The sequence below is a fragment of the Babylonia areolata genome, chromosome 31 (assembly GCF_041734735.1).
Source record: "Babylonia areolata isolate BAREFJ2019XMU chromosome 31, ASM4173473v1, whole genome shotgun sequence".
NCBI lineage: Eukaryota > Metazoa > Mollusca > Gastropoda > Neogastropoda > Buccinidae > Babylonia > Babylonia areolata.
Window position 1 is genome coordinate 22729439 of NC_134906.1, and position 14834 is coordinate 22744272.

The 14834-nt window shown below is 44.4% G+C and overlaps 1 protein-coding gene across 1 annotated transcript in view; it reads left to right on the forward strand.

Annotated features, from left to right (window-relative positions):
- Positions 1-2588: 2588 nt before the first annotated feature.
- Positions 2589-14834, forward strand: part of LOC143276297 (uncharacterized) — a 13702-nt gene continuing 1456 nt past the window's right edge. The window contains exons 1-4 of the mRNA XM_076580802.1: positions 2589-2677; positions 10803-10855; positions 11754-11899; positions 14575-14742. Of these exons, the coding sequence (XP_076436917.1) occupies positions 10803-10855; positions 11754-11899; positions 14575-14742 (367 nt within the window). The 5' untranslated portion in view covers positions 2589-2677. The remainder of the gene's footprint in view (positions 2678-10802; positions 10856-11753; positions 11900-14574; positions 14743-14834) is intronic.

A 14834-nucleotide genomic window follows, 5' to 3' on the forward strand; every position in this document is an offset into this window, starting at 1 on the left:
GATAAAACTTTTTTGGGGGAATGAGGGGGTGGGGGGTGGGGTGGGGGTCCTCTTTAGTCAACCGCATGCGTGGTGGGTGTGATCATCTATCTGTGTGTGTGTGTGTGTGTGTGTGTGTGTGTGTGTGTGTTTGGTGTATTGTGTTGTGTTGTGTTGTGTTGTGTGTGTGTGTGTGTGTGTGTGTGTGTGTGTGTGTGTGTGTGTGTGTGTGTGTGTGTGTGTGTGTGTGTGTGTGTGTTCTACAACTTTCATTGTCCGTAAAACATGGACACAGGCCACACAGCTACATATAAAACATAAAATATTTACACCCATTAAAAAAAAAAAAAAAAAAAAAGGCATGGTAAGAAATACCAGATTGAACTCACTCTATCCTTCATTTCTTCTTCTACCCTACAAACTAGCCTTCCACTCGCTCAGACCCACCCATCCCACGCCTCTCACCCCCCCCCTCCCGCCACCCCTACCCCCCCCCCCCCAATCTCCCCCCCCTCCCCCCTCCCGCCTCTCATCATCCCCTCCCAACCCCCTGTCTCTTACACAGCACTAGTAGAGAACGCTTATCTAACCCGATGTTCTCAAAGCGCACATTTTAGCAATAGCACATTTAGGAGAGAGAATTAAAAAAAGAGAGAAATAGTATGAAATTTAAAATAATCACACACCCACACACACACACACACACACACAGACACACACACACACACACACACACACACACACACACACACACACACACACACACACACACACACAGCACAATACAGCACAGTGCCACACAATACAACGCAACGCTACGCAACACAACGCAACATATAACAACGCAACACAGAGTACCACACAGCACAGTACAATACAAAACAATGTCATGCCACACAACGCAACATTACGCAGAACAGCACAGCACAGCACAGCACAACACAGCACAGCACAGCACAGCACAGCACAGCACAGCACAGCACAACACAGCACAGCACAGAACGGCACAGCACAGCACAGCACAGCACAACACAGCACAGCACAGCACAGCACAACACAGCACAGCACAGCACAACACAGCACAGCTCAACACAGCACAGCACAGAACGGCACAGCACAATGCAGCACAATGCAGCACTACGCAACGCAACACAGCCCAGCGCAACGCACTGAAACATGAAACGCTATACAACGTAACATAAAGCAACAGAACAGAGCACCACACAGCACAGCACAGCATAGCACAGCACAGTGCAACGCAATGAAACGCAATACAACGCAACGCAACGCAATTCAAAACAACACAACTGATAACACATCACGACACGACACGACACGGCACGACACGACACGACACAGCACAGCACAACGCAGCACAGCGCAGCACAGCACAACACGACACAAACAATTTTAACAAAGTGTCTCGAATTCGGAAATATTGTTTCTAGTTTTTCTTTTTAACTCACTCAGTACGGCCAGTCCTCTCTTCTCCTCTACACAGACCCCTCGGATATCCAGTGGGTGTCTGAATGACCCAACCTTTAGCTTCCGTCGTCAGAATTGTGGTATTCTTTGTCAACATTCACCTCTTCAGTATAAGAGCCTTCCGCTTGCAATATTTTGATGATGGTAATTGGGGTGAAACGCTGTTAACGTCGTCTCTTTCGCCGTTCGTATGGAGAGTGTTAAAATGTTGTATCATTTTGCTTTGCGACAAGCCTAAGCGTCTCATTACTTTCGTGTATTAATTCAGCTTGGTATGTTTTATTTGTATTTGTATTTCTTTTCATCATAACAGACTTCTCTGTGTGAAATTCGGACTGCTCTCTCCAAGGAGAGCGCGTTGCTACACTACAGCGCCATCCTTTTTTTTTTTTTTTTGTATTTTTCCTGCGTGCAGTTTTATTTGTTTTTCCTATCGAAGTGGATTTTTGCACATAATTTTGCCAGGAAGAACCCTTTTATTGCTGTGGGTTCTTTTACGTGCGTTAAGTGCATGTTGCACACGGGACCTCGGTTTATCGTCTCGTCCGAATGTTTTGACTTTTGAGTTCAACGTTTGTCATGTTCATGATTTTTATGCGCGCGAAGAGACTGTGTTGTGCGTGTAACGAGCCTTTGAATGCATGCATTGTTTCCAGTAGGATTGGTAAAGATGTATTGTATTGTATTGTATTGTATTGTATTGCAATGCACTGTATTGTATTATATCGTATTGTATTGTATTGTACTGTATTGCATTGCATTGCATTGCATTGCATTACGTTGCATTCCGTTGTACTGTATTGCGTTGTATGGTATTGTATATTGCACTGCATTTTACATTGTATTGTATTGCATTGTACTATATCACATTGTATTGTGTTGTGTTGTGTTGCTTTGTGTTACCTTGCATTGTATTGCGTTGCATTGCATTGCATTGTATTACATTACATGCATTGCATTGTATTGTAACCCTGCGTGCAAGTGACCGTCCCTTTACTTTAAGCTATTCTGGACGACGACCACCACCACCACACCACAACCACCGCAGGTCCTCCGCCGAGTCAGAGGTCAGAGGTTAGGGTGGGGGCTGGAGGGAGGGAGGGGCTTGGGGGTTAAGGTCGAAGGTGGCTATCCGATCATCCAAGGCCCTTGACCAACGGTCAGATCACCACAGAGAGCCCAGGTCACCATTGTCTCAGACGTCTGCATCAAGGTAAGCAATGACCGCTGTCAGTCTGTTTGTGTGGGCTTTCAAAGGTGGCTTGCTAGTGCTTTGCGATGCTTTTTTTTTATGGTATTGTGTAGTGTAGACCCTACTCAGGGTGGGGACTAGTAGTAAAAGAAAAACACACAAAAAACCCCCACAAAAAAACCACAAACAAACAAACAAACAAACAAAAAACACCCCCAAACCAGCCAGCACACCAGTTCTTATCCATTACCCTCGAAATAAAGAATTTTGTATTGTTTTGGCTTTGTTTTTACCTGGCTGCATGCTTGCTTGCTTAATTACTAACCTGGTCACCCCTCGCTTATTTTACTCGCCCTTATCGTGCTTATTCGCTTATTTTATTTGATTGTTCTTTACCTGTTTATTCATTCGTTTAATTTGCTTGTCCTTTACGTCTTTATTCACTCGTTTATTTACTTGGTTTTTCGTGCTTTTCTGTTTACTTATTTGCTTACCTTTTCGCGCTTATTGATATACTGACATATTCACTTACCTTTTCTGACTTATTACTCACATATTTACCTTCCTTTTCGTGCTTATCTGTTCACTTATTTGCTTACCTTTTCGCGCTTATCTATATGCTGACATATCCACTTATGCTTTTCTGCTTATTACTCACATATTTACTTACCTTTTCTGCTTATTACTCACACATTAATTTATCTTTTCGTGCTTATGTATTCACTTATCTACCCACCCTCTCATCCTCATTTACCCACTCGATCGCTTATTCACTTACCTTTGCGTGCTTATTCACTCACTCATTTACTTGACTTTTCATGCTTATTTACAGACTCGCCTATTCACCTACGTTTTCGTGTTAATTCATTCACTCACTTACCTGTTCATTTACCACCATTTTGGTGCTTATCTACTCACTTATTTTCTTACTCGCAGAGGGGGGGAAAAAAGATGAAAAAAAGTGGGTACCGCTGCACTATAGCGACGTGCTCTCCCTGGGGAGAACAGCCCTGAATTTCACACAGAGAAATCTGCTGTGACAAAAAGTGATGCAATACAATACAATGCAGTATAATACAATACAAAGCAACGTAATACAATACAATACAATGCAACGCAATGCAACGCAACGCAACGCAACGCAATGCAATGCAATGCAATGCAATGCAGTACAATACGATGTGATGAGGTGCAACGCAATGCGATACGATGCGATATAATGCAACACAATGCAAAGCAATGAAGTGCATTTGCCTGCTTATCTACTCATTTATTCACTTACCTTTCCTCCTTGTTTGCTCATTTATTCGTTTACTTTTTTTTCTTTTTCTTCCCTATTTACTGAAAGCGCTTAGATTTCTTCTTCTTCTTCTTCTTCTTCTTCTTCTTCTTTCCGTTTCACGATCAACATTGACTTGCCGATGACTCTGTCGTGGTTCATGCATGCTGGGTATTTTCGTGTCTCCATAACCCACCGAACACTGACATGGGTTACAGGATCTTTAACGTGCGTATTTGATCTTCTGCGTGCGTATACACACGAAGGGGGTTCAGGCACTAGCAGGTCTGTACATATGTTGACCTGGGAGATCGGAAAAATCTCCACCCTTTACCCGCCAGGCGCCGATACCGTGATTCGAACCCGGGACCCTCAAATTGAAAGTCCAATGTTTAAACCACTCGGCTATTGCAGAAGATTCAGCGATGTATAAATACCATTATTATTATCATTATTATTCATTTACTTATCTGTTTCCTGCGCATTTTGCTCACAAGTTCATTTACGGTTTTTTTTTCATTAACTTACTCAATACCGCCAGTCCTCTCTTCTCCTCTACACAGACCCCTCGGATGTCCAGTGGGTGTCTGAACGACCCAACCTTTAGCTTCCGCCGTCAGAATTGTGGTATTCTTTGTCAACATTCACCTCTTCAGTATAAGAGCCTTCCGCTTGCAATATTTTGATGATGGTAATTGGGGTGAAACGCTGTTAACGTCGTCTCTTTCGCCGTTCGTATGGAGAGAGTTAACAGTTAGTTAATCATTAGATCTGTCAGTCTGTCTATCTCCTGTTTTATGGCCACTATTCTTATTTCGTTTCACTTGAAATTGATTGATTAACAAAAATTATTCAGTACTACAGTGTACAATGATTTAATGTAATGTACCGCACACACTTCAGATGAACAGCTGTGTTTTATTGTATCGTATCGTACCGTATCGTATCGTATCGATTCATATCGTATCGTATCGTATCGTATCGTATCAAATCGCATCGTATCATATTGCATTCAGTCGCATTGCATTTTATCGTATTGTGGTGATTCATATCGTATTGTATCGTATCGTATCGCGTCGTGTCGTGTCGTGTCGTGTCGTGTCGTGTCGTGTCGCGTCGTGTCATGTTGTATCGTATCGTATCGCATCGCGTCGTATCGTGTCGTGTCGTGTCGTGTCGTATCATATCGCATCGTATCGTATCGTTTCATATCGAATCGCATCGTATCATATTGCATTCAGCGTTGTATTGCGTTTTATCGTATTGTGGTGCGCTGCCGTGCAGTGTAAGAAAGATAAAATTACATGATGATGATGATGATGATTACGATACATTGTAATAATAATAATGGAGTCTCCTGTCAGTCCGACGGATGAGTAGGCAGGCAGGCTTATCTGTCGGTGTGTGTCCTCATACGGGAGAAGAGGCCGATTCTGGATGCGCTGCACTTCCCACACGTGTTGCAAGGGAAAACGTCTCCAGAAGTTGAGCCTTGCTTCCTTCGCTCACGCTTCTCCTTAATGGCCAGCGTTCTCTTGTTTTCAAACGTCTTTATGCCACCAGAGCACAGCATCCTCCAGCAAGAGCGGTCAAGGGCACCAGTTTCCCAGGAAGCGATGTCTATGTCACAGGCTTTGAGGTTTGTCTTCAAGGTGTCTTTTAAGCGCTTGCAGGGTCTTCCAAGTTCGCGGTGGCCTTCCTTCAGCTGGCCATACAAAAGCATCTTCGGGATCCTGCTGTCTGACATGCGGACAACGTGTCCTGTCCAGCGTAGCTGGCACTGGATCAGCAGGCTTTCGATGCTGGACAGGCCGCTCCTCTCTAGGACCTGGAGGTTGGAGACCCTGTCTTGCCACTTTATGCCGAGGATCTTTCGCAGGATATCTCTGGTGAAACTGCTCAAGTTGTTGAATGTGACGGCGATACGTCGTCTATGTTTCACAGCAGTACAACAAGGTGGTCAGCACAACAGCTCTGTAGGTTTTGATTTTGGTGCTGAGCCTGATGCTTTTGTTGTTCCACAGCCTGTTGTTGAGTCTGCCAGAAGCAGAACTGGCCTTGGCGATGCGCAGCTTCACTTCTGCATCAAGGGCTCCGTTGCTGCATAGGGTGCTGCCCAGGTAGCAAAACTTGTCAACTGACTTGATCTCTGTGTCATCGATCTTGATTGCAGGTAGGGCCGGCCGGGGGGAGGCACTGGCATTCTGTGAGCTAGATACATTGTATCACATTGCAAACTGTTTCCTCACAGAGTGTGTGACCATGTGTGTTCTGGAAATTCTCCTCACCCCCACCCCACCCCCACCCCAAACCTACAAAGAGAGAGGAAGAGGGAGAGAGAGAAAGAGAGAGACAGACAATGAGAGACAGACAATGAGAGAGACACACAGACAGAGACAGAGAGAGAGACAAGAGAGACACAGAGAGAGACAGACAGAAAGAGAGACAGACACAGAAAGAGACAGAGACATAGAGAGAGATAGAACGAGAGACAGACAGACAGACAGACAGGCCGACAGACAGAGATGAAGACAATGAGAGAGACAGAGACAGAGAGAGACAAGAGAGACAGAGAGAGAGACTCACAGAGAGACAGACAGAAAGAGAGACAGACACAGAGAGAAACACAGAGAGAGAGAGAGAAACAGACAGAGATGAAGAGAGAGAGAAGATGGAAGGGACAGACAGACAGACAGACAGACAGACAGAAAGAAAGAAAGAAACATAAAGAGAGTGACAGAGACATAAGAGAGAGACAGAGAGACACAGAGACAGAGACAGACAAACAGGCAGACAGACAGACAAATAAACAGGCAGACCGACAGATGAAGAGAGAGAGAGAGAGAGAAGAGGGAAGAGACAGACATAAATACAGACAGCCAGAAAGAAAGAAAGAAAGAAAGAAAGAAAGAAAGAAATTTTTTTCTCTCGTGAAGACAAAGAGGTAGGAAAGCCAATTTGGAGCAGAACAAAAATATGACGATGTGGTGGACATTCCTCTTTCTGCTGTCATTTTCTTTTCTATTTTTTTTCCTGCGTTGGACAGAATTTTTGCTTGTAACTGGTTAGGATTCTCTCTCTCTCTTTCTCTCTCTCTCTCTCTCTCTCTCTCTCTCTCTCTCTTTCTTTCTCTCTCTCTCTCCCCACACACACACACACACACACACACACACACACACACACACACACACACACATCTATCTATAGAATAGAATAAAATAAAATATGTCTTTATTACCAAGTGTACCGGGGTCACAAGGAGTGTTGTATACACACACACACACACACACACACACACACACACACACACACACATATATATATATATATATATATATATATCCTCTCTTGTCAGCTTTTTCTTCCTCTTCTTCTTTACCTCTCTTATTCTGCCATGGTTGTCCGATAACAGAGAATCTAGGTCAGATCACATCCGGGTCACAGTCTACACGGATACATGCCGGAGGCCGTCACTGAACAACATATTTTATTTTTAAAACTGTCGTCTGCCTTGCCCCCTTCTCTATTAGATAGGCCGACCAGTCTTATCTTTCCTTGTTGCCTGGGGTTTTGGTGGGTTTTTTTTCAAGTTCTCAGCCGATCAGAGACTGTCTGTTTCTGCTTGTACTAATTCTACTACTACTACTACTACTACTAATAATAATGGTATTTATTTAGCGCTGAATCTGGTGCAGAGAAAAATCAAAGCGCTTTCGCACCAGTCATTCACACGCATGCATAACTCTAAAACTGGAGAAACTAAAGACAAGGAAGAGGCAGGGAAGGGAGGCTATTTTGGGAAGAGGTGGGTTTTAAAGGCCTGAGTGTGGAGACTTGACGAAGCGAAAGAGGAAGTTCATTCCAATTGCAAGGTCCAGAGACAGAGAAAGAACGGCGGCCAACAGTCGAGTGTTTGAATCTGGGTATGCGTAAACAGAGTGGCAAGACTTTAAAGACTTGAGTGCCGTGTTTGGCCAGCTCTGTGCCTCTGTGGATGACACTCCTTCTTCTTCCACTTAACGACCAACATCAGTGTGCTGATGAAAATTGTCGCGCTGTGGGAAGTTGCTATTGGGCGCACAATAGCTGGGCTACGGAGGGATTTGTATTTGTATTTGTATTTCTTTTTATCACGACAGATTTCTCTGTGTGAAATTCGGGCTGCTCTCCCCAGGGAGAGCGCGTCGCTACACTACAGCGACACCCATTTTTTTTTGTATTTTTTCCTGCGTGCAGTTTTATTTGTTTTTCCTATGGAAGTGGATTTTTCTACAGAATTTTGCCAGGAACAACCCTTTTGTTGCCGTGGGTTCTTTTACGTGCGCTAAGTGCATGCTGCACACGGGACCTCGGTTTATCGTCTCATCCGAATGACTAGCGTCCAGACCACCACTCAAGGTCTAATGGAGGGGGAGAAAATATCGGCGGCTGAACCGTGATTCGACCCAGCGCGCTCGGATTCTCTCGCTTCCTAGGCGGACGCGTTACCTCTAGGCCATCACTCCCTGGGATGTTCTGTTAACTGATAAGGGAGATGGGGCGCAGTCCACTGGTGTGTTCGCATCTGCAGCTAGGCCAATCCGGCTACCGTAGCGGTTCCCGGAAATACACCCGACCGGCACAGCCCTAGCCTTCTACGACACTACTTACAGACAGTAGAAAAAAAGAAAAAGAAAAAAAAGTGAAGGTTGGGTGGACTTGTTCAAAACAACAGCTACATCTGACATTAAAAGTTTACTCTTGGAATGAAATTCTTTTTTTTTCTTTCTTACTCTTCTTCAAATTCCCGATCTCAGTTCGTTGAAGTGTTGGTTGGCTTTAAATTAACCCCCCCCCCCCCTTTCCAAAACAGAACCCTCTTTCTCATTTCCCTCTTTCTCCCAAACTTCTCTCTCTCTCTCTCTCTCTCTCTCTCTCTCTCTCTCTCTCCCTGGAGCATGAACAGAACTGTATTTCACAATGTGATTCAGCGGACACACACACACACACACACACGCACATACATACACACACGCACGTAAGCACACACACACACACACACACACACACACACACACACACACACACACACACACACACCTACGCACATATATAAACACACGCGCGCGCACACACACACACACACACACACACACACACATACACACACGCACGCGCGCACGAGCATAAAATACATTCACACACACACACGCACACACACACACACGCACGCACACACACACACACTACACACACATGCACACACACATACACTACACACACACGCACGCACACACACACACACACACACACACACACACGCACGCACGCACACACACACGCACCCACGCACGCACGCACGCACTACTACTACTACTACTGCTGCTGCTGCTGTTGTTTCCGTTCCCACCACCACTACCAGCACTGCTGCCTTGGCCTTGCCCTGCCTTTTCCAAAAGACACAACACCATGCTTTTAACTCTCTCCATACGAACGGCGAAAGAGACGATGTTAACAGCGTTTCACCCCAATTACCACCATCGGAATATTGCAAGCGGAAGGCTCTTATACTGAAGAGGTGAATGTTGACAAAGAATACCACAATTCTGACGACAGAAGCTAAAGGTTGGGTCATTGAGACACCCACTGGACATCCGAAGGGTCTGTGTAGATGAGAAGAGAGGGCTGGCCGTACTGAGTGAGTTAAAGGGGCCTTGAATCCTGATCACCGGTGACCACTGGAACAGAAGTTCCTGGTATAGGTGCTAACCGATTCTGCCAAGTGCCTCCTGTTTTGCAGTACTTGCTCATAATCTGAACCGATAGGAAAAACAAATTAAAACAAGAGAGGCAAGGCCTTCAAGACTCACTTGTGATACACTTAAAAAAAAAAAAAATCCAAGCTTTTTTATGTATTGAGTATAATTTCAAAATGTAATGTTTAAGATGAGAAAGATCAGTTTAATGCAAATTAAGTCCTATAGCATTAATTACAGAGTAATTTCCCTTTTTTTTTACTATCTGCACCAAAACGTTTGCAAAATAAATAAAACTTCCATGCTTAGCAAAAGAAGTTCCTGTTTGAACAAAAAATGATAATAATAACTCCTCTTGTTGTTGGGTCAGAATATCAGATCAAAGTGACAAGTTTAGAGAATACAAAAAATATAAATATAACAGTAAATGCAGGTTGCATATAATTAGGCTTCTTTTTTTCATTTTTTTGTGCCCATCCCAGAGGTGCAATATTGTTTTAAACAAGATGACTGGAAAGAACTGAATTTTTCCTATCTTTATGCAATGTTTGGTGTCAACTGACAAAGTATTTGCAGAGAAAATGTCAATCTTAAAGTTTACCACGGACACACAGACACACACACAGATACACACACACACACACACACACACACACATACACACACACACACACACAGACAACCGAACACCGGGTTAAAACATAGACTCACTTTGTTTATACAAGTGAGTCAAAAACTGCACGCAGGAAAAAAAAAAAAGAAAAAAAAAAAGAAAAAGGGTGACGCTGTATTGTAGCGACGCGCTCTCCCTTGGGAGAGCTGCCCGAATTTCATCCAGAGAAATCTGTTGTGATAAAAAAAGAAATACAAAATATACAGAATCATCCCAAAATGAAAAAAAATTCATTGAATCAGTCATTGGGGTTTGACTTTTCCATCTCTCCTGATTGAACACGATTGTGTCTTTTTTGTTGTTGTTTGTTTGTTTTTTTTGTTTCGCTTTCACTTTGATTCGTTTAGATTTGTTTGCTTTTAATTTGTTTAATATTCAATTGATAAATATTCAATTTTGTTGTTGCTGTTGTTGTTGTGAAGTCGGTTTTCTTTCATTGTTGTTGTTTTATATTTTCAGATGGCGTTGACGCACATTGCTATTTTTGTATGTCTCCAAGCCTGCTTCATTGGGTAAGATCTGACGACCTTTCCTTTTGCCTGGCTTTCAAAAAGAAACTGATCAAATGATAATCAAACACCAACACCATGTCAGCATGCACGCGCGCACGCGCACACGCACACACACACACACGCACACACACACGCACACACACACAAATACACACACACACACACACACAAATACACACAAATACACACACACACACACAAACACACACACACACACGCACGCACACACACACACACCCACCCACCCACCCACCCACCCACACACACACACACACACACACACACACATGGGGAGAAAGAAAGAATGACAGAGACAGACAGGCCCACAGATCCCACCTCCTACACCCCCCCCCCCCCCAGAGAGAGAGAGAGAGAGAGGGGGGGGAGGGAGAGGGATAGGGAGAGAAGAAGAAAGAGAGGGGGGAGTGAGAGAGAGAGAGGGGGGGAGAGAGAGACAAAGAGAGAGAGGGGGGAGTGAGAGAGAGAGGTAGAGGGATAGGGAGAGAAGAAGAAAGAGAGGGGGGAGTGAGAGAGAGAGGGGGAGAGAGAGACAGAGAGAGAGAGAGAGCGATAGGGAGAGAAGAAGAGAGAGAGAGAGGGGGAGTGAGAGAGAGAGAGCGAGAGGGAGAGAGAGAGAGAGGGAGAGAGAGAGGGGGGAGGAAGAGTTAGAGAGAAAGAGGGAGATAGAGATAGGGAGAGGAAGAGAGGGAGAGAGATAAAGATAGAGAGGGGGAGGGAGAGAGAGAGAGAAAAACCAAACCAAACCAAACCAAACATACTCCCAAACCAACCAAAACAGACCATCACTATCACCATCACCATCACCATCATCGCAAGATTCACACCCAACACCAGAGGTAGTACGCGATACGCAACAGTACACATGTCCTCACTACAGAGTGCAGCTGCACCCAGAACGCCCCCCAATGATGGACCCGACAGAAGCCAGACAGCTGTTCAAGGTGGCCGAAACAAACCGTACAGCTGATGGACAGCTGACCCACTCCGAAGTGGATGACATTTTCTCCGTCTTTGATGAAAACGGTAAGTACATGAGAAGTGATGGCCAAGAGGTATTACGCGTCCGCCTAGGAAGCGAGAGAATCTCAGCGCGCTGGTTCGAATCACACCGGCAGTCGCCAGCACTTGCTCCCCTTCCGCTAGACCTTGAGTGGTGGTCTGGGCGCTAGTCATTCGGATGAGACGATAAACCGAGGTTTTTTAATTGACGAAAACGGTAAGTACATGAGAAGTGGTGGCCGAGAGGTATAACGCGTCCGCCTAGGAAGCGAGAGAATCTCAGCGCGCTGGTTCGAATCACACCGGCAGTCGCCAGCACTTGCTCCCCCTCCGCTAGACCTTGAATGGTGGTCTGGGCGCTAGTCATTCGGATGAGACGATTCCATGTGCAGCATGCATCTAGCGCACGTAAAAGAACCCACGGCAACAAAAGGGTTGTCCCTTGGCAAAATTCTGTAGAAAGATCCACTTTGAGAGGAAAACAATTAAAATTGCAGGCAGAAAGAAGAAGAAGAAGGAGAATTAAAAGAAGAAGAAGAAGAAGAAGAAGAAGAAGAAGAAGAAGAAGAAGAAGAAGAAGAAGAAGAAGAAGAAGAAGAAGAAGAAGAAGAAGAAGAAAGTGGCGCTGTCAGTGTATCGACGCGCTCTCCCAGGGGAAAGCAGCCCGGATTTCACACAGAGCATTCTGTTATGACAAAAAAGAAAAAAAAGAAAAAAAAAAGAAGTGAGTAATACATTTTATACAAATGAGCTGACGGACGTTGCAAGTTCAGTTCAGAAAACGGTAAGTAAATGAGGCGAAGAAGAACATTACAAGTTCAGTTCAGTTCAGTTCAGTTCAGTTCAGTCAATTCAGTTCAGTTCAATTAAGTTCAGTTCAGTTCACTTCAGTTCAATTAAGTTCAGTTCAGTTCAAATGAGTTCAGTTCAGTTGAGTTCAATTGAGTTCAGTTCACTTCAGTTCAACTGAGTTCAGTTCAGTTTAGTTCAGTTGAGTTCAGTTCCATTGAGTTCAGTTCAGTTCAATTGAGTTCAGTTCAGTTCAGTTTAGTTCAATTGAGTTCAGTTCAGTTCAATTGAGTTCAGTTCAGTTCAGTTTAGTTCAATTGAGTTCAGTTCAGTTGAGTTCAGTTCAGTTCCATTCAGTTGAGTTCAGTTCAGTTCAGTTCAATTGAGTTCAGTTCAGTTCGATTGAGTTCAGTTCAGTTGAATTGAGTTCAGTTCAGTTGAATTGAGTTCAGTTCAGTTCAGTTCAGTTGAATTGAGTTCAGTTCAGTTCAGTTGAATTGAGTTCAGTTCAGTTGAATTGAGTTCAGTTCAGTTCAGTTGAATTGAGTTCAGTTCAGTTCAGTTCAGTTGAATTGAGTTCAGTTCAGTTCAGTTCAGTTCAGTTGAACAAGGAGGACGTGGCTGCGTTTCGGACAAATCCACAATCAGATGCTACAACCACATCTGCTTAAATCAAGCAGATGCCTGACCCGCTACTTAACCCAAAGCGCTCAATCAGGGCCTTAAGGGAAAATAAAATGAAATGAAATGAAGTAAAATGAGGTACATAGATAAACAATAAATAAATTAATGAATGAAATAAAGATAGAATGAATAAATAAACGAATGAATAAATAGATAAATAAGATGCGCGGTGGTCAAGTGGTTAGAGCACTGAATTCTCGCCCCGAGCTTCCTGAGTTCAATCTCCGTCGCACCTGGTGGGTAAAAGGTGGAGATTTTTCCGATCTCCCAGGTCAACATATGTGCAGATCTGCTAGTCTCTGAACACCTTTCGTGTGTATACACACGCAGAAGATCAAATACGTACGTTAAAGATCCTGTAATCCATGTTAGCGATCGGTGGGTTATGGAAACAAGAACATACCCAGCATGCACACCCACGAAAACAGAGTATGGTTGTCTACATGGAAGGGGCCAGGGGGGCAGGGGGTTGGGGGGTGGGGGTGGGGGTGGGGGTGGGGGCGGGGGCTAAATAAACAAATGACAAATGTCTGTGCGAGCGCGCGCGTGTGTGTTTGTGTGTGTGTCTGCACTCGCGCGCGCGCGTGTGTACATGACTAAAACCTGATTAAATGACACAGGAAACGAATGATGAACACCCAATGGCAGCCTGTCAGTTGGGTCTACCCAGGTATGTAGGCAGGCAGGCAGGCTGTTGTGCAAAATAATGACTCGTTGTTTGTAAAGAGATAGGGGAAAAACAACAACAACAACACACACACAGAAACTGCAGGCAGGAAAAGAAAGAAAGAAAAAGAAAGGGTGGTCCTCACAGTGTAGCCACGCGATCTCCCTGGGGAAAGCAGCCCGAATTTCACACAGAGGAATCTGTTGCGACAAAAAGACAAATACAATACAATACAATGTTAGAGCTTCGTCTTTGACCGAGGATATAAGCGCTGTGGTTTTAAATCACTCAGTACGGCCAGTCCTCTCTTCTCCTCTACACAGACCCCTCGGATGTCCAGTGGGTGTCTGAATGACCCAACCTTTAGCTTCCGTCGTCAGAATTGTGGTATTCTTTGTCAACATTCACCTCTTCAGTAAAAGAGCCTTCCGCTTGCAAAATTTTGATGATGGTAATTGGGGTGAAACGCTATGGAGAGAGTTAAGTATTCTATATCATCTTCGTCTGGGAAGTCTAGTCACGATGGTGATCTCTTTGTTATTCTTTTTTTTCTATGCAGGCGACAACCTGGTGACTCAGGCGGAGTTCAGGACCATCTGGCTGTCTCGTGAGCTGGGTGACGAGGTCTCCGCGGACTACCTGTTCGCACGTGCTGACACCGACCAGGACGGAAGTATCACCCAGTTTCCCGACATGCAACGGGTCTTCCAGTATTTCGACGTCAACGGTGAGTTGATGATGCCGGTGATGATGATGAAAATGGTGGTGATGGTGATAATGATGATGATGATGATGATGATGATGATTTTTTTGTTTTGT